The 18,607-nt window shown below is 45.6% G+C and overlaps 1 protein-coding gene across 1 annotated transcript in view; it reads left to right on the forward strand.

Moving 5' to 3' along the window:
- The window catches only part of SUGP1 (SURP and G-patch domain containing 1), a 94,300-nt gene that overhangs the window by 37,632 nt on the left and 38,061 nt on the right, over positions 1-18,607 (forward strand). The window contains exons 8-9 of the mRNA XM_082268166.1: positions 1,934-2,250; positions 10,716-10,822. Coding sequence (XP_082124292.1) covers positions 1,934-2,250; positions 10,716-10,822 — 424 coding nt within the window. The remainder of the gene's footprint in view (positions 1-1,933; positions 2,251-10,715; positions 10,823-18,607) is intronic.

An 18,607-nucleotide genomic window follows, 5' to 3' on the forward strand; every position in this document is an offset into this window, starting at 1 on the left:
TGTGGCGAATGGGCGCTTGCTAGCGGTCCCGTGAAGCGATGTACAGCTATAGAGCTGACCTGCCGCAGTAAAATTACAGTGACTGATCAGCAAGTGGTTTACTTCTTTTCATCTTGCTAGAATGCTAAAGAGAACACATCACAGAAACTGCTGGTTGTCTGGCACAAGAATTTTGAGGATTAGGCCATGAATCTGTTCAACCTGTAAACCAGTTAAAATGAATGTAAGGCCAAAAACGTTTTTTAATTGTATAGAATGGGGGGGGGGGGGTGCTGCTTTCTGGACCTTTTTGTTAGAGAGATTTACCCTTACTTCCTATCCTGCTGATTATGAGAGAGGTGGCACTCCTGAGAGAGGCAAACAGGAAGTGAAAGAAGGACAGTGGGATTCACTGGAGAGGGGGACACAGTTGCCTTGCCTGGGGAGGATTGGAGAGAGAGGACTGAGAGTAAGAGGACTGGCGAGAGGGTGAGAGGACCACCGCAAGGGAGAAAACGCTGACCCTTGGAGCAGCCTGATTAGCGCATGCGCAGGGGTCAGGAGCTAAGGTCTCAATAGCCACTGCAAATAATAGAGACATAGGACGCCCCTGCCTGGTGCCTCTGTGAAGCTGTATAGATTGGGACAATAGTCCAATAACTAAAAGATGGGACGTAGGATCCCTGTAGAGAATAGACACCCATTTTTGAAACCTAGTACCGGAGCTAAATTAACCTAATGCAGCCATAAGGAAGGGCCACTCTATCGAGTCAAAGGCTTTTGCAGTGTCTAACGAAGCCAGTGCACACGACTCGGGCAAAAATTCTTTGAGCTTTACTATCATTTGTGTTCTACGGATGTTGATAGATGTTGACTTTCCTGGCATAAAGCCAGTTTGGTGCGGGTGAATTATACTAAGAATTACTGCGTTAGGTCGCTTTTCTTTTCGGGAGTATATTGTAGTCTATATTTAATAAAGAGATTGGGCTATAAGATGCACATTCAGTGGGGTCCTTATCCGGTTTAGGTACAAGGACCACAGAGGCCAGAGTACATAGATGATGGCAATCTCCCATCCCGGAAAGCTGTGGAATAGATTTGCTTTAGAGTAGGGGCAAGAATGTCTAGGTATCGACAGTATGTCTCCAAGGGTAGACCATCTGGGCTGTTGTCTTCCCTTTAGCCATAGAGGCCACTGCTTCCCTGACCTCATCCTCTGTTATATCTGCATCCAACTGCAGCCACCTGTTCCTATGTCAGTGTAGGGAATAACAATTTAGAGAGGTAGGTATTAATGTCATGGCTAGTATATGTTAGAATAGAGTTCTACATATTTGTAGGGGTTTTTTGACTGCCAGGGCAGTAAGGATGTGGAATTCACCTCCAGTCAGTGGTGTCAGAGGGAAGTATTGATAGTTCTATAAAAAATCTTGGACGGGTATCTTAGCAAACGCAGCATACTGGGATACGGAGAATGAATATGAACGCGCACACGTACACGGGTTGGACTGGACTGGATGGACAGGTGTCTTTATTCAACCTTACCAACTATGTTTTACAAAACAGGATGTGAAGTAAAATCTGTACCAAGGAAAACATCAGGCAGGGGTGCTAGCCTCCCCCTACTCTACTATATAAAAGCATTTTTGTTTGTTTATGGTTTTGTTACTGTTGGAGAGTTCTATTCCTTTCTTGTCTTGTAAAACATTGTCAGTAGGACAGGAAGTCAGGATAAATCTCTAACAAAGCCCTGGATAGCAGTAAAAACCTGACATGGGTTCTAAGAGCCACCCCTACCCTCCAAGCTATTAAAATCTTAGGAAAAAAGGTTTGGCCTGGCAAACACTTTAACTCATCACTAATCACTGTACCAGATATAAGCTTCGCAGGCTGCATGTCCAGTTGATTAATTAATACTATTCATAATCCGTGTTTTTATCTCTGTAATTACCAGGTTTTTGTATGATACCAATGGTAAAGGTTACCAGTATTATAAAATGAAGGTGGAAGAGTTTAGACGAGCCAAGAAAGCCTCGGCTGACTTTACTGAAGAACCTGAACTAAAGCGGCGGTTTGAGCCAGAGTCTAAATCTACTGTAATGCCTACCCCTGAATCCTCCTCATCATCATCGGCTTCACCCCCACAGCAACCCACACAGCAGACAACTGCAAAAAGGAAAAGAAAAAGTCGATGGGGCCCCGAACAGGAGAAGGTTGATTTACCTCCTGCAGCTGTGATTAATGAGCCCCCTGATACGACCCTTCTTTCTGGTGAGAATTGTGCTCAGTTTCTGAAATTTATAGTCAGTTAGGGAAGAAAGAATGTATATAGTCTATAGTGGCACCTTGTAGGGATGTTTACCATTAATCCCAAAAAATTATGCATTATGTACATTTAGAACTAGAAAACATACAAGGTTTCAAAGGTTTGGAGACAGGAAGGTGAATGTTTTCAAGGTCTGGTGTGGCTAACGTAAATTAGCAGTGCCAATAACCTGTGATTTGGTAAGCTCATTAAATAATTAATTAATTTAATTGGTAAACATACCAACTTTTCTAAAAGAATGTTCTATTACTGATATGTTGGTAGGTGAACTAACCGCTATAAGATCTCAATTTTACCCCTAAGTTAGAGAGAAGAGAAGGGGTATGATGGCCACTAAATCAGTGTTAAATAGAAATAAAAATAAATAAAAATAACAAAGGTAAATGGATAATCAAGATCAAACACTGATAATATAAACAAATCCAATATAAATAGGTGTAGGTTATTCAAGTAGACGAAAAGGGACTGGTGCTTGTGGAGTGTGAATCAATAGTGGCGAATCCTTAGAAATATGGTAAAAAATTATAAATAACGTGACCATAAACGTACATATCCACAAGGTGAATAAATATATGGTGACCCCAATAAACTATTCAATAAATAAATGAATAAATAAAGTGGCAATGTGCATAAATATAATAAAGGCAATGTGCAACAAATATATGGTGACAAGATATCAGCAACAGTCCATATATAGCATGCAACACAGCCCGTGGATCCTCAGGTAGTGATGGCAGTGATAACCCTGTGTTGGGTATAGTGGTTGGGTGCTCGTGGTCCCTGGGGTAAGTAGCACACTCACCGGAAATACCCACCCCACACAGGGGTATAGAGTGGGTCTATAAATATAGGTGGATCCCTCTGGTGGGTCCTGGTTTCTTCTGGGATTCTTGATGTAAGGACCTGGCACTTTTGAGTGGGTATCCTGGGGGGCCTCTCTAAGGTTCCTAGGGGAATGGATGGGGATGTCCCCTGGGGTCTCCTAATCCCGGGTACCTGGGTCCTCCTAGAGATCCTAATCCAGGTCCTCCTTAAGTTCCTCAGAGCATTGGGGTAAGTGGTACACTTGTGGGAAATGAAAAGAGGGCAGCAATCGTGTAATACCGTTGGATAAAATATTATTGTAAAATATAAGACAGGTACTCACAGTATCACAGATATAAAAGCGCAATGGATAAGCAGCTGGAACGCAATGCGTTCCTCCTAGAGCCGGAACCGGAAATGATGTGACAGCGCCGTTGCATTGAGTTCCAGCTGCTTATCCATTGCACTTTTATATCTGTGATACTGTGAGTACCTGTCTTATATTTTACAATAACATTTTATTCAACGGTATTACACGATTGCTGCTCTCTTTTCATTTCCCATGAGTGTACCACTTACCTCAACGCTCTGAGGAACTTAAGGAGGACCTTGCATCAAGACCCACAGAAGAAACCAGGACCCACCAGAGGGATCCACCTATATTTATAGACCCGCTCTATACCCCTGTGTGTGGGGTGGGTATTTCCGGGGAATGTGCTACTTACCCCAGGGACCACGAGCACCCCACCGCTATACCCAACACAGGGTTATCACTGCCATCACTACCTGAGGATCCACGGGCTGTGTTGCATGCTATATATGGACTGTTGCTGATATCTTGTCACCATATATTTGTTGCACATTGCCTTTATTATATTTATGCACATTGCCACTTTATTCATTTATATATTGAATAGTTTATTGGGGTCACCATATATTTATTCACCTTGTGGATATGTATGTTTATGGTCATGTTATTTATAGTTTTTTACCATATTTCTAAGGATTCGCCACTATTGATTATCGCTCAGGGTGTTTCACACTCCACAAGCACCAGTCACTTTTCGTCTACTTGAATAACCTACACCTATTTATTTTGGATTTGTTTATTTTATTAGTGTTTGATCTTGATTATCCATTTACCTTTGTAATTTTTATTTATATTTATTTTTATTTCTATATAACACTGATTTAGACTCTGTCCACACTAGCGCGTTTTGTCAGCCTGACAAGTCGCGGTCCCTCACGGTCCATTGACCGATACAGGACCCGTTCTAATAGGAGCGACACAAGTCGCTCCGACTTAGAAAAAGGGTCCTGTACTACTTCGGGGCGACCTCGGAGCGACTTGCATAGACTTCCATTATGTGAAGTCCATGCAAGTCACTCCGAAGTCGATGCACAAGTCGCCCCCGAAGTAGTACAGAGTCATGTCGCCCCAGTGTGAACCGACTCTTAGTGGCCATCTAGGCAGCGCCATACCCCTTCTCCTCTTCTCTCTAGCTCCTTTTGTGTATAACTACGGTTATATCTAAGGGGGGCTGCAGCCTATCATTTCTCACACCTACTTCCTTAGCGCGGAGTACACTCTTTCATTTACTCCTAAGTTGTTTGCCACTTAAAGTTAATCTCAATTTGAAGCATTTAAAAAAAATTATTTTGATTGTAAAGTTAAAGGTTTTTTATTAAATGACATACATGTCATACTTACCTACTCTGTGAGAGAGAGAGCAGCTTCTGATCGGGTTAGGTAAGTATTTGGGGGGTCCTGTACACAGATTTCTTACTGTAAACATAAACACAAAAAAAGAGGGCGCACCAGCCTAGCACATTATCCTCGGTTGGCTTTTATTAATAAAATAATTAATTAAAAAGTGTCTACTCACAAACAAGTGATGTAAACCAGCATATCAAATCCGACTGACAACGTCCATAATGTTGGAGTCCACTGTCTAAGTCCAGGAAATCGGCTGACGCGTTTCGAGGCTGTACCTCTTCCTCAGAGCCCCCTTTGGGTCAGCCTAGCCTTGACACCACTCCTTTTTGTCTGAGAAATCCTGTCCTCTTATATAGTTATCAGTGATGCATGACTCATTGTCCTAATTTTTCTTCTCCAGAGTCAACTGGCTGTCCTCTGCCCTAACAGGATTTTGAATCTGTATAGCCCCTGCACATCTGTTAACTTCTCAGAGTGTGGACTTCTATGTCTGTCCTATTGACGTTTCTTGGCATTATTATTATAATATAGAATTTATATAGCGCTAACAGTTTGCGCAGTGCTTTACAATATAAAGGGAGACAGTACAGTTACAATACAATAAAATACAAGAGGGTTAAGAGGGCCCTGCTCATAAGAGCTTAAAATATTATGGTATGCCAATTGGAATACTCAGACAATCATCTGTGAAGAGGGCAGTCACAGTTGGCCCGAGCAAACAACTCTTTGAAGCCTTATGTTTCTGCAAGATATGGCCGGGTTTTGCTTTGGGAGCTTTCAGTGTTTGGAAATTGCCTGTCACTTGTAGCTTATTTTAAACAACATTGCAGTGCAATGGAGGGATTCAGAGCATAGTTGATCTCAGGCCCCTTATCAGACATGGTTTACTGTTTTCTCCTTGTTTTCAGTAACCGTGAGTATTCAGGGGTTTTCTTCTCAAAGACACCTTCCTTTCTCCAACCTCCCCGGGACCACCTCAGCCCTATTCTCTGGTATTGTAGGCCTAGTTCCATGCAGGTTTGCGTGCCTGCGTTTGAGTGGGTCTTGCTGAGCTGGAAATCACTGAAAGCGGGCCCGCCTACTGTGCGAGCCTGCGCAAATTACAGAGAGCCAGAGCAGTCAAATCGCAATGGGTTCAGGACCCCGCCCACACAGTTTACAGAGGCTGGTCTGCATTTCCCGCAAGGAGGATACTTGCATCAGTGAGTAGGTATGTGGGCTGTTATGTAGGATATGTTCATGGGGTGCAGAGCCAGCTCCTCGATCCTGCTGGTGGCAGCGGTGGTGGCTAGATTCGCGGCGGGACTCTCTCAGCTATAGTGGGCAGAGACGGCAGCCTCTGTGTCGTAGGAGGACCAGGTGGCCTGACGGTGTCAGGAGTTCATGGCAGCTTCGGTGACCCCAATAGAGGATCTGAAGGAGAAGAGCCAGGACACCCAAGACCAGCATAGAGCTCCTCTTCATGGAGACTCTGGGTGAGGTGTGCTGGGCCCTAGAGAGGAGGGCAAACAGGGGCTTCACCTTCACTGTGGACCACTGGGAGAGGAAGGAGGGTGAGTGCCATATAGCCTGCTGATCACTGTCCAGGGGTGCTTGATTTCTGTCCTCTGCCTGCCTTGTACTGTCTGAGGGTGCTGATTGCTTACAACTCCGCTTATATGCCACAGGTTTCTGACACCTCACTTAGAACATCTGGCAAGTGTATTCAATAATAAATTGAAAAGTAGTAAATTTATATTTCTAATTTAACATCCCCCCTCCCTTTAATATATGCATTATTATTATTTGCATTTATATAGCGCCAACAAATTCTGTAGCACTTTACAATATTAAATTACAAGCAAGTGGGTCCTGAAAAATAACTGTATTCAAAAGTAGGTCTCGGTCCAAAAAAGTTTGGGAAGCCCTGCTTTAGGGTATTCCAACATACACTTTTAAGGTAATATCTGGACATGTCAGATGGGTAGAAACCTAGATACAGTTGTGCTCATAAGTTTAAATACCCTGGCAGAATTTATGATTTCTTGGCCATTTTTCAGAGAATATGAATAACAACACAAACTTTTCTTTCACTCATGCTTAGTGTTAGGCTGAAGCCATTTATTATCAATCAACTGTGTTCTATTCTTTTTAAATCATAACGACAACAGAAACTACCCAAATGACCCTGATCAAAAGTTTACATACCCCAGTTCTTAATACCGTGTATTGCCCCCTTAACATCAATGACAGCTTGAAGTCTTTTGTGGTATTTGTGGATGAGGCTCTTTATCTTAGATGGTAAAGCTGCCCATTCTTCCTGGCAAAAAGCCTCCAGTTCCTGTAAATTCTTTGACTGTCTTGCATGAACTGCATCTTTTGAGATCTCCCCATAGTGGCTCAATGATATTGAGGTCAGGGGACTGAGATGGCCACTCCAGAACCTTCACTTTATTCTGCTGTAGCCACTGACAGGCTGACTTGGCCTTGTGTTTAGGATCATTGTTATGTTGGAATGTCCAAGAATGTCCCATGCGCAGCTTCCGGGCTGATGAATGCAATTTTCCTCCAGTATTTTTTGATAACATACTGCATTCATCTTGCCATCAACTCTGACCGAATTTCCTGTGCCTTTTGTAGCTCACACATCCCCAAAACATCAGCGATCCACCTCTGTATTTCACAGTAGGAATGGTGTACCTTTCATCACAGGCCTTGTTGACTCCTCTCCAAATGTAGCATTTAGGGTTGTGGCCAAAAAGCTCAATTTTGGTCTCCTTACTCCAAATGACTTTGTGCCAGAAGGTTTGAGGCTGGTCTCTGTGCTGTTTGGCGTATTGTAAGCGGGATACTTTGTGGCATTTGCGTAGTGATGGCTTTCTTCTGGCGATTTGACCATGCAGCCCATCTTTCTTCAAGTGCCTCCTTATTGTGCATCTTGAAAGAGCCAGACCACATGTTTTCAAGGAGTCCTGTATTTCACCTGAAGTTATTTGTGGGGCTTTTTTTTTTTTTTTTTTTTTTTGCATCCCGAACAATTTTCCTGGTAGTTGTGGCTGAAATTTTAGATGGTCTACCTGACTGTGGTTTTGTTTCAACAGAACCCCTCATTTTCCACTTCTTCATTTGAACACTGCTGATTGGCATTCTCAATTCCTTGGATATCTTTTTATATCCCTTTCCTGTTTTATACAGTTCAACTACCTTTTCCCGCAAATCCTTTTGACAATTCTTTTGCTTTCCCCATGACTCAGAATCCAGAAACGTCAGTGCAGCACTGGATGAAAGATGCAAGGGTCTGTCAGGAATCCAGAAACTCATTGACCTTTTACACACACACTAATTACAAGCAAACAGATCACAGGTGAGGATGGTTACCTTTTAATAGCCATTCAAACCCCTTTGTGTCAACTTGTGTGCATGTTATCAGGCCAAAATCACCAGGGTATGTAAACTTTTGATCAGGGTCATTTGGGTAGTTTCTGTTGTCATTCTGATTTAAAAAGAGTAAACACAGTTGATTGATAATAAATGGCTTCAGCCAAACACTAACCATGAGTGAAAGAAAAGTTTGTGTTATCATTCATATTCTCTGAAAAATGGCCAAGAAATCATAAATTCTGCCAGGGTATGTAAACTTATGGGCACAACTGTATGCACTCTAATTATGGAAGGCCTATAGCTGATGAAAGTATAGCTTTAAAAAAAAAAAGTATAGCTTTATTAAAGAATGTTTTTTCATGCCTTTTGCTTGTTTTGTAGCATACTCGCAAAAGTGAGTACACCCCTCCCATTTTTGTAACTATTTTATTATATCGTTTCATGTGACAACACTGAAGAAATTACTCTTTGCTATAATGTAAAGTAGTGAGTGTACAGCTTGTATAAGGGTCCTTTCACACGAACGATCCGATCAGATCCGCCTGTCAGTTTTTTTAGGCGGACTTGATCAGATCCTCCATGCATCCCTATGGGGGCAGCAGATGTCAGCGGAGACCTCCGCTTCCGATCCTGTCCGTGAAATCCGGACGGATGGAAACCCTATTTTCCATCCGTCCAGCGGATCGGATGGGATCGAATGAGAACAGACAGGCGGTCCGTTGTCATCTGATTTCCCTATAGAGGGCAGTGGGGAATCTGACAGTTCCGTCTCCGCACACAGAGCAGAGACAGAGCTGTCATCTGCCTGCTCAGCAGGGGTTGGCGGATCGATCCCCCGCTGAGCAGAATGGACCTCATTGGAAGGCACACAGTGTGAAAGGACCCTTACAGTGTAAATTTGCTGTCCCCTTAAAATAACTCCACACACAGCCATTAATGTCTAAACCGCTGGCAACAAAAGTGAGTACACCCCTAAGTGACCATGTCCAAATTGGGCCCAGTTAGCCATTCCCAACCCCCCCGGTGTCATGTGACTCGTTAGTGTTACAAGGTGTCAGGTGTGAATGGGAAGCAGGTGTGTTAAATTTGGTGTTATCGCTCTCACTCTCTCATACTGGTCACTGGAAGTTTAACATGGCACTTCATGACAAAGAACTCTGAGGATCTGAAAAAAAGAATTGTTGCTCTACATAAAGATGGCCTAGGCTATAAGAAAATTGCCAAGACCCTGAAACTGAGCTGCAGCACGTTGGCCAAGACCATACAGTGGTTTAGCAGGACAGGTTCCACTCAGAACAGGCCTCGCCATGATCGACCAAAGAAGTTGAGTGCACGTGCTCAGCGTCCTATCCAGAGATTGTCTTTGGGAAATAGACGTATGAGTGCTGCCAGCATTGCTGTAGAGGTTGAAGGGATGGGTGGTTTAGCCTGTCAGTGGGCAGACCATACACCACACACTGCATCAAATTGGTCTGCATGGCTGTCTTCCCAGAGGGAGGCCTTTTCTAAAGATGATGTACAAGAAAGCCCGTACACAGTTTGCTGAAGACAAGCAGACTAAGGGCATAGATTACTGGAACCATGTTCTGTGGTCGGATGAGACCAAGATAAACTTATTTGGTTCAGATGGTGTCAAGCGTGTATGGCGGCAACCAGGTGAGGAGTACAAAGACAAGTGTGTCTTGCCTGCAGTCAAGCATGGTGGTGGGAGTGTCATGGTCTGGGGCTGCATGAGTGCTGCTGGCACTGGGGAGCTACAGTTTATCGAGGAAGCAATGAATGGCAACATGTACTGTGACATACTGAAGCAGAGCATGATCCCCTCCCTTCAGAGACTGGGCCGCAGGGCAGTATTCCAACATAACGACCCCAAACACACCTCCAAGATGACCACTGCCTTGCTAAAGAAGCTGAGGGTAAGTAAAGGTGATGGACTGACCAAGCATATCTCCAGACCTAAACCCTATTGAGCATCTGTGGGGCATGCTCAAACAGAAGGTGGAGGAGCGCAAGGTCTCTAACATCCACCAGCTCCGTGATCTCATCATGGAGGAGTGGAAGAGGACTCCAGTGGCAACCTGTGAAGCGCTGGTGAACTCCATGCCCAAGAGTGCTGGAAAATATTGGCGGCCTCACAAAATATTGACACTTTGGGCCCAATTTGGACATTTTGACTTAGAGGTGTACTCACTTTTGTTGCCAGCGGTTTTGACGTTATTGGCTGTGTGTTGAGTTTTTTTGAGGGGACAGCAAATTTACACTATTATACAAGCTGTACACTCACTACTTTACATTGTAGCAAAGTGTAATTTCTTCATTGTTGTCATATGGAAAGATATAAAAAATAAATTTACAAAAATGTGAGGGGTGTATTCACTTTTGTGAGATACGTTATGTGGAAACCAGAGACTGCACAGTTAAATCAAATATCAGAATATTCTCACAGACAGTACTTAAAAAATTTTAATTAAACAAATGAGCCTAAACCAGATATGCCAATATCAATTTGTTTTCTATCCTTGTTTACAGAACAAGATTTGAAAGGTCTGGGATATGATAAAGGAAAACCAGTGGGGCTGGTGGGAGTCACAGAGTTGTCAGATGCCCAGAAAAAACAGCTGAAAGAGCAGCAGGAGGTAAGGAATAAAGAGAATGAATAGAAGTCCTTTTTTGTTTTAGTATATATCTGTATTTTTTATTTTTTTCTACAAATAAAACTTGAGCTCATGTGACAGCATTACTCAACAATTTTAAAGTGGATGTAAACCTAATTTCATGAAATTTGACCTGGTCACATATAACTGTAGTGCTTAGTTATCTCTCCTCAGAGTTCTAAGTCCCATGGCTTTCTCCTGCTCCGTTATTCTGTTATCAGCATGATAACTTCTGACAAGTTCTCCCTCAACTGAGATAAAACCAGGCTGAAATTTGTGTAGGAGTGGGTGCTATAAGTAAATTGGCAGATAGCTAGTCTATTCACAGCACAGCTCTTCATGTTTCTGCCTATATGGAGAGGGGGTGTGTGCATTTTCTCCAATCAGCGGTATCACAGTGTATGGCCAAACTTCCACCCCACGGGGGAAGCTGTAAGAGAAAATTCCAACAGGATGTACACTTTCTAAACAGTCTAGAAAGCTGAAGACAACACATATACAAGTAAAACCTATGTGAGAGGATTTGTTTCATCTCTGTGTATCATCCCAGGCTGTTCACTTTACTGGGTATATGTGAGGGTTTACATCCACTTTAAGACCCTGTTCACATAGGGGCGACGCTACTTGCTGGGGCAACCTGTGAAGTGCACCGCGACCTCGGCGCGACATGCACAGACTTCATATCATTGAAGTCTATGCAGGTCACCTCCAGGTCGCCCCAAAGTAGTACAGGATCCTTTTTCTAAGTCGGAGCGACTTGTGTCGCTCCTATTAGAACGGGTCCTGTGCTAATCAATGGCAGGCGACTTGTCAGGCGACCAAATCGCGCTAGTGTGAACCGGGTCTTAGTCTCACAATGTGAAAACGTTTTGCCCTGCTAGTATTTCAGAAAAAAAAACACATTTCTTACAAACCCCACCCTTCTTTTGGTACTAAATTTGGCAACTCTGTTAAATAAGACTATGCTTGGAAGACGTGGAAAGCTATAGGTCACAATGAAAATGGGAAAGGACCATAGCAACAAATCCTCTTTTATATTGCAAGGAAATACTAGAAATAAGGTGAAGGAGCTAATTCGTTCTTATCATATATTGTATTAAAAAAAATCTTGTTGTTCACTGGGTGGTAACCCAGTAAAACCTGGAGTATTTGCATGTCTTGTAGGCGCCTGGATGCAAAGAACATTTTCCTCTCTAATTTGAGATATGTCTTACCACTTGTTTCTTTCCCTTCACATGTTGATCAACCCAGCAGATCACTTTGTTTATAACTGTTTGCTTGTATCTGTAGAGACAACATGGCTAGCCATGCCAAACTGTGCTTATGCTCTCGCATTGAGCAGAACAAAGTTTAAAGTGGTTCTAAACTCTAAAGGTATTTTCTCTGTCGCTCATTGACAGACACAGTCCTCTTTGATTAATATCAGTAGGGTTATACTGCCCTCTACAGGAGTAGGACACTAGGCAGGAAAAACGTTCTGGCCACACCTTGCTGGGATCTCTGGTCCTGGCAAGCTTTTTTAGATAAATCGTTTTTAGTTAGCTTTTTCTCTCCAGTTTTTTGTTTCTGTGAGATCTTCAAGCAATTATGCTGGAGCTGGGCGACGGGCTGTATGTTGAGATCCAGTGGTCACCCCAGCCGGCCTACGAGCGCGTGCAGGCCCTAGCGCCGCGCTGGGTCGGCCGCGACATAGTCCCACTGGACAGGGACTGGCCCTGCGAGTTAAACTTCTCGTCAGGTCGCCTACGACCAGTCAGAAACTGAGTCGCGGCGTCCGTATTGGTCGACAGCCCCCCCACCTTGGTGGAGAGGGGTTCTGTTAGGAGTGGGTGCCCGCCTGTTCCGGTATAGTGAGTAGAATGTTCCCACCTCTCCCCCTGTCAGGTTTTGGGAATGGATGCGGGCCTCTCTGTGGATGGTCGGACCCTCATGATCCCGGGTCCCCTCTATCCTGTGACACACTCCACATATCTCCCTACTTGCAGGTATACCACTCCAGCAGGCTTGGTTTGGGAGCTGACTATCTACATGAGTCACTGCAAGGAGCCTGCATTTTAAAAGGAAGGAGCCATGACTGAGCAGTCAGGGATGGACAGGGTGCCGCTGGCATTGCTGTTTGTAAACAGCCATACAGAGAGGTGATAAGATCAAGCACCTACCTATCACATAGCGATGCATCCTTCCGCAGGCCGCACGGGCCGCCATCCTTTCGCAGGCGCACGGACCGCCATCCTTCCGCAGGCCGCACACACCGGCAGACCGTACGGTCCGCCATTCTTCCGCAGGCCGCACGGGCCGCCATTTTGGCATAGCCTAATGTCTCCTACATGGGGGCGGCCATTTTGGATACACCCAGCTACCTCGTGGAGTAGCAGTGGGAGTGCCGGAAGGCGTGTAAAGGGGCGGAGCCGCCTCCTTTACCCGGGTAAATCGATCCACAAGACTTCCTGTTCTGTAAAGGACAGCACTGAGAGCAGTTCGGTAGAAGCTTCTGTGCATCAGGTGGGGAGCCCTTGGGGTCTCTCTCTCTCTCTCTGTGGGGGTCTGAAGCAGGTAACACTGAGGGGCGCTGTTGCGCTGGGGGATTATACAAAAAAAAAAAAAGTTTTTTCTTTTACAATCCTTGGTAGGGATGCACCGAATGTTCGGCGGCCGAACATTATTCGGCCGAAAATAGAAAAAATAGCACTTTCGGTGTTCGGCCGAATAAGTCAAAAGGCCGAATAATTTTGTGCCGAATAATAGGGCTGAACGATAGTCGATATGATATCGACTATCGTTCTGTGGCCGTAGGCGATATTCATATCGCCGAGGTCACGATATTTACAGGGGGAAGGGACTCGGAGGAGGACAGGAGGACTCACAGACTTCCGTGAAGCCGGGACACTTCAGCGGTGAGCATACATACATTACTCACTCGTGCACTGCAGCCCGCCCCACACATTCAGTGAGTCTTACTCTCCTCCCTAGTTTTTTCAATGGCACATTCAGGAAGCCAATCACGCCGTGATTAGCTGCACAGCGAACCAATCACGCGTGCCTGCACACCTGATTGGTTCCGCTGTGCCGCTATTCACGGCGTGATTGGCTTCCTGAATGTGCCATTGAAAAAACTAGGGAGGAGAGTAAGACTCACTGAATGTGTGGGGCGGGCTGCAGTGCACGAGTGAGTAATGTATGTATGCGGCTGTGCTCCTTTCCAGGCTACTACTAGTCCACCTCCAGCCTCCTACTACCACCACTATGAGAGACTGTATAATCTGATCGAGTCCACACTGACACTGACTGACTGTCACTGAGTAATTGATGTTACCACATTAACCCTGACCTGCCCAGTGCCCTGTATCTGCAATTAAAATTTACAAGGCTGCCTGCATGCTTCCTGATTTCCATTCCCAGCATCCTTCCCAAATCCCTACAGTGTCACTAACATTAACCCTATGGTACAAGGCTGCAGTGTGCACTGAATCCCATTCCCTACAGTAACATTTAGGGAGAGAGAGAGACATGAGAGGACAAGAGAGAGAGACCTGAGAGGACAAGAGAGAGAGAGTGAGAGGACAAGAGAGAGAGACACGAGAGGACAAGAGAGAGGACAAAAAATTGGCAAAATATATGGAAAAAATGTGAAACACCGCGTTCGGTATTCGGCCTTCGGCCAAACATTTTATTATTATTCGGCTTCGGCCAAGAATTTCATTTCGGTGCATCCCTAATCCTTGGTTGCTGGCAAGTGTTCCTGGAATTGTCATGGAACCTGTTACACATGTATCCCCACCTGATCCCCTCGAGGTGGCCGCAGGACCCTCCAGTTCCCCACTTAGTATTGATGCATTATCAGCGGTTTTGGAGTCTTTTGTATCCCGGGTGGAGGTGGCCTGTCAGGGACGGGGCGCAAAGAAGCGACCCCCCGCCTACCCCTATTTCATCTGACACTTCAGATACAGATTCTGAGCCTGTCGCAGCAGCTGCAGGTCCCTCTTCTGGGGCTAGTGTCTCATATCCCATCTACTCGGATAGTGAGGAAGACCTTTCTCCCTCCGCTATAGCGCAGGATGAAGCATTGGTAGATGCACTGATTGTGTCTGTGCGGGAAACTTTAAGACTTGAGCTTATACCTACGAAAGCAGTTGATACTGAAATTGCTTTTGATACTCGCAAGCCTACCAAGATGGCAAAGGTGTTTCCTTTGCCCAAAAGTTTTCAAGACATTATTAAGGAAGAATGGGTCCGTCCAAAACGAGCCCCTGGTATTTCCAAACGGATTGCTAGACGCTATCCATTTGAAGAATCTCTCCTTAATAAATGGATGGTACCACCGTCGGTGGATTCACCGATTTCCAGATTAAATAAAGCTACGGTTATGCCGGTGGAGGACGCTCCGTCCTTTCGGGATCCAGTGGACCGTAAAGTGGAATCTATATCCTGCTCTATATTTTCCCTGATAGGGTCAGCCTTAAGGCCAGTGTTCACCATTGCTCTGGTTGCACAAACATTGACAGAGTGGACCAAGTTGTTACGCCGAGATCTGGAGGGGAGAAGTCTCCCCCCGGCAGTATCGGACTTGCTGGAGCAGATGGTACAAGCGCTACAGTTTGTCTGTGACGCCGCCCTGGACGCCGCTCCATTAATGGGGCGCGTATCTATCTCGGCAGTGGCCCTTCGGCGTATGCTGTGGTTAAAATGCTGGACAGCGGATCAAGCTTCCAAAAAAGCTTTGACTAACCTCCCCTTTCAAGGGGATTGCCTGTTTGGTGCCACCTTGGATGAGATCATCAAGGGTATCACTGGTGGTAAGAGCACCTTTTTACCACAGACTACTAAGGGGATAGCACCGCGTCGCAGACGGGGACCTTCCTTTTCCGCTCATAAGAAATTTTTTCGCTCCTCTGGGGCGGGCGATAAGGCGAAGTCCTCCAAAGCCCCCCCAGGGGGATTCAAAGGGCGCTGGTCGAATAAACAAAGGTCCGGCCCTGCCAGACCTGAAGATAAGACCAATACAGCCTGAAGGTGTGCCCCCACCCATATCTGGGGTGGGGGGACATCTTCACCGGTTTCCGGACCCATGGCTCTCCAGGATTCCAGACAAATGGGTTCAAGAGGTCATACGGGCAGGATACAAGATCGAGTTTCGATCACTTCCACCGGTGCGGTTCTTCCCTTCCAATATCCGACTATCCCCGGACCGCTTAGAAGCTTTGCGGGGGGCAGTGACGGATTTAATGCAACAAGGAGTGGTGGTCCACGTTCCTTGGACAGAACGTTTTCAGGGGTTCTATTCGAACCTATTCACAATACCCAGAAAAGAGGGCAAGGTGCGTCCAATTCTAGACTTGAGAGCACTCAATCTTTTTGTCCAAGTACAAAAATTCAAGATGGAGTCCATTCGCACAGTAGTGGCCTCCCTGCATCAAGGGGATTTTCTGGCGTCCATAGACATCAAGGATGCATATCTTCACATTCCCATTTATGCAGGACATCAGCGTTTTCTTCGCTTTTCCGTGGGAGAGAACCATTATCAGTTTGCGGCGTTACCCTTTGGTCTCGCCTCTGCTCCCCGGGTCTTCACAAAGGTCTTGGTCCCAGTTTTGGCACTGTTGCGACAGCGGGGCATATCGGTTCTAGGCTACCTTGACGACCTTCTACTCCATGCGGAGTCTCCGCAGGCTCTGTTACTAAACTTGGAGATCACGATGATCTCTTTGGAAGAGTTCGGGTGGCTGGTGAACCGGCAGAAATCATCCCTGGTCCCTATCAGGAGACTGAACTATCTGGGCCTAACTTTGGATACATCCTTAGCAAAGGTGTTTCTCCCGGTGGAGAAACTCAGGAAGATTCAGTCGGCGACTCAGTTATTATTGACCGTTAACTGGCCTTCTCTGCGGACTTGCATGAGGGTTCTGGGACTGATGATGGCCTCCTTCAAGGCAGTACCGTTTGCCCATTCTCATACCCGGATTCTCCAAAAGGAGATTCTTCTCAAATGGAACCGGAATCCCGATTCCCTGGACAATCTGATTCGGCTGAGCGAACGGACCAGGGAATCTCTGGTTTGGTGGCTTCGATCACCAATGATCACCAATGCTTCGATCACCAATCGCACATGGAAGTCCTATATCGCGTGGTGTGAATCCCTTGGGTTTCCTCCACGTTACTACTCGGTGGCCCGTATATTGGCTTTTCTGCAAAAGGGGGTTGAGCAGAAACTGTCCTTGAGCACTATCAAGGGTCAGGTTTCAGCGTTAGCAATCTTCTTTCAGAGGCCTCTGGCTACTCATTCCTTGGTGCGGAGTTTCATCCAGGGGGTGCGGCACCTGGCTCCGCCGGTGCGCGCGCCCTTACCGCCCTGGGATCTTAATTTGGTGTTGTCGGTTCTTCAGAAACCTCCCTTTGAAAATATTAGGGAGATTCCCTTGCTTACTTTATCCCAGAAGGTGGCCTTTTTGGTGGCTATCACTTCTGCACGCAGGGTGTCAGAACTGGCCGCATTGTCCTGTCGTTCCCCATATCTGGTGGTTCATAGGGATAAGGTGGTTCTTCATCCAAATCCATCCTTCCTTCCTAAGGTGGTTTCAGATTTCCATCTAAATGAAGATATTGTGTTACCTTCCCTGTGTCCTAAGCCCAGTCATCCTCGGGAGTTTGCGTTACACTCCTTGGATGTGGTTCGGGCGATCAGGGTGTTCTTGACTACTACGGAATCTTTCCGTAAGACAGATTCACTTTTTGTGATCACGGATGGCCCTAGAAAGGGGTTGCCTGCGTCTGCCGCGGCTATCTCTAGATGGATCAGACAGACGGTGGTACAGGCTTATTCTATTAAGGGTCGGGTTCCTCCGTTCCCTGTTAAGGCACACTCCACTTGGGCGCTTGGTGCTTCCTGGGCCTTCAGTGGTTCAGGTTTGCAAGGCGGCTACCTGGTCGTCGGTTCATACCTTTACAAAATTTTACAAAGTTGATGTGCTGGCATCGGCGGATGCCTCTTTTGGCCGCAAGGTTCTGCAGGCCGCTGTTTGAGGAGACCGGTGGTCTACCTCGAGGGTTTTTTTCTGTTGGGTTTTCAGTTGAGTCTCATCCTTTTGTCTGATGAGCCTTTAAAACTTCTAGTTGGCACCGGTTGGGCCTTCTGGATTGGATTTTGATTTCCGTTATCCCACCCCTCATTTGTGGCACTGCTTTGGGACGTCCCTACTGATATTAATCAGAGGACTGCGTCTGTCAATGAGCGACAGAGAAAATTTGATTTTTTGTAAGAACTTAACGTAAAATCCTTTTCTCTTAAGCTCATTGACAGACGCAGTACCCGCCCCTCTATTTTTGAGTTGGGTTGGGTTAAATTCTCTGACACTGCTTTGTGACATAACTAACATCCTGTAGCAGGGAGAGAGAGGATATACCCTCTGGGACTGCCCCTAAAGTGTGGCCAGAACGTTTTTCCTGCCTAGTGTCCTACTCCTGTAGGGGGCAGTATAACCCTACTGATATTAATCAAAGAGAAAAGGATTTTACAGTAAGTTCTTACAAAAAATCCAATTTTACCCTAATGCATTCTATGCTTTGAGGTAAAAAAACAAAAAAAAAAAATCTTCCATTGTCTGTTCCTTTACCCTCCTCTCTAAACAATTTCCTGAGTCTTCTATTGATCCAGTGTTGTGCCCAACTGAAGTTCTTCTCTCCCCTCTCTGCCACACTGTGTGATTATAGACACAAAAACCCCATATCAAGAGCGTGCCCTCACGGGTTCCCCCATAGCACATGGTGTGCTAT

This window comes from Pelophylax lessonae (assembly GCF_965119305.1).
Source record: "Pelophylax lessonae genome assembly, chromosome: 1".
In the NCBI taxonomy this organism is placed as follows: Eukaryota; Metazoa; Chordata; class Amphibia; order Anura; family Ranidae; genus Pelophylax; species Pelophylax lessonae.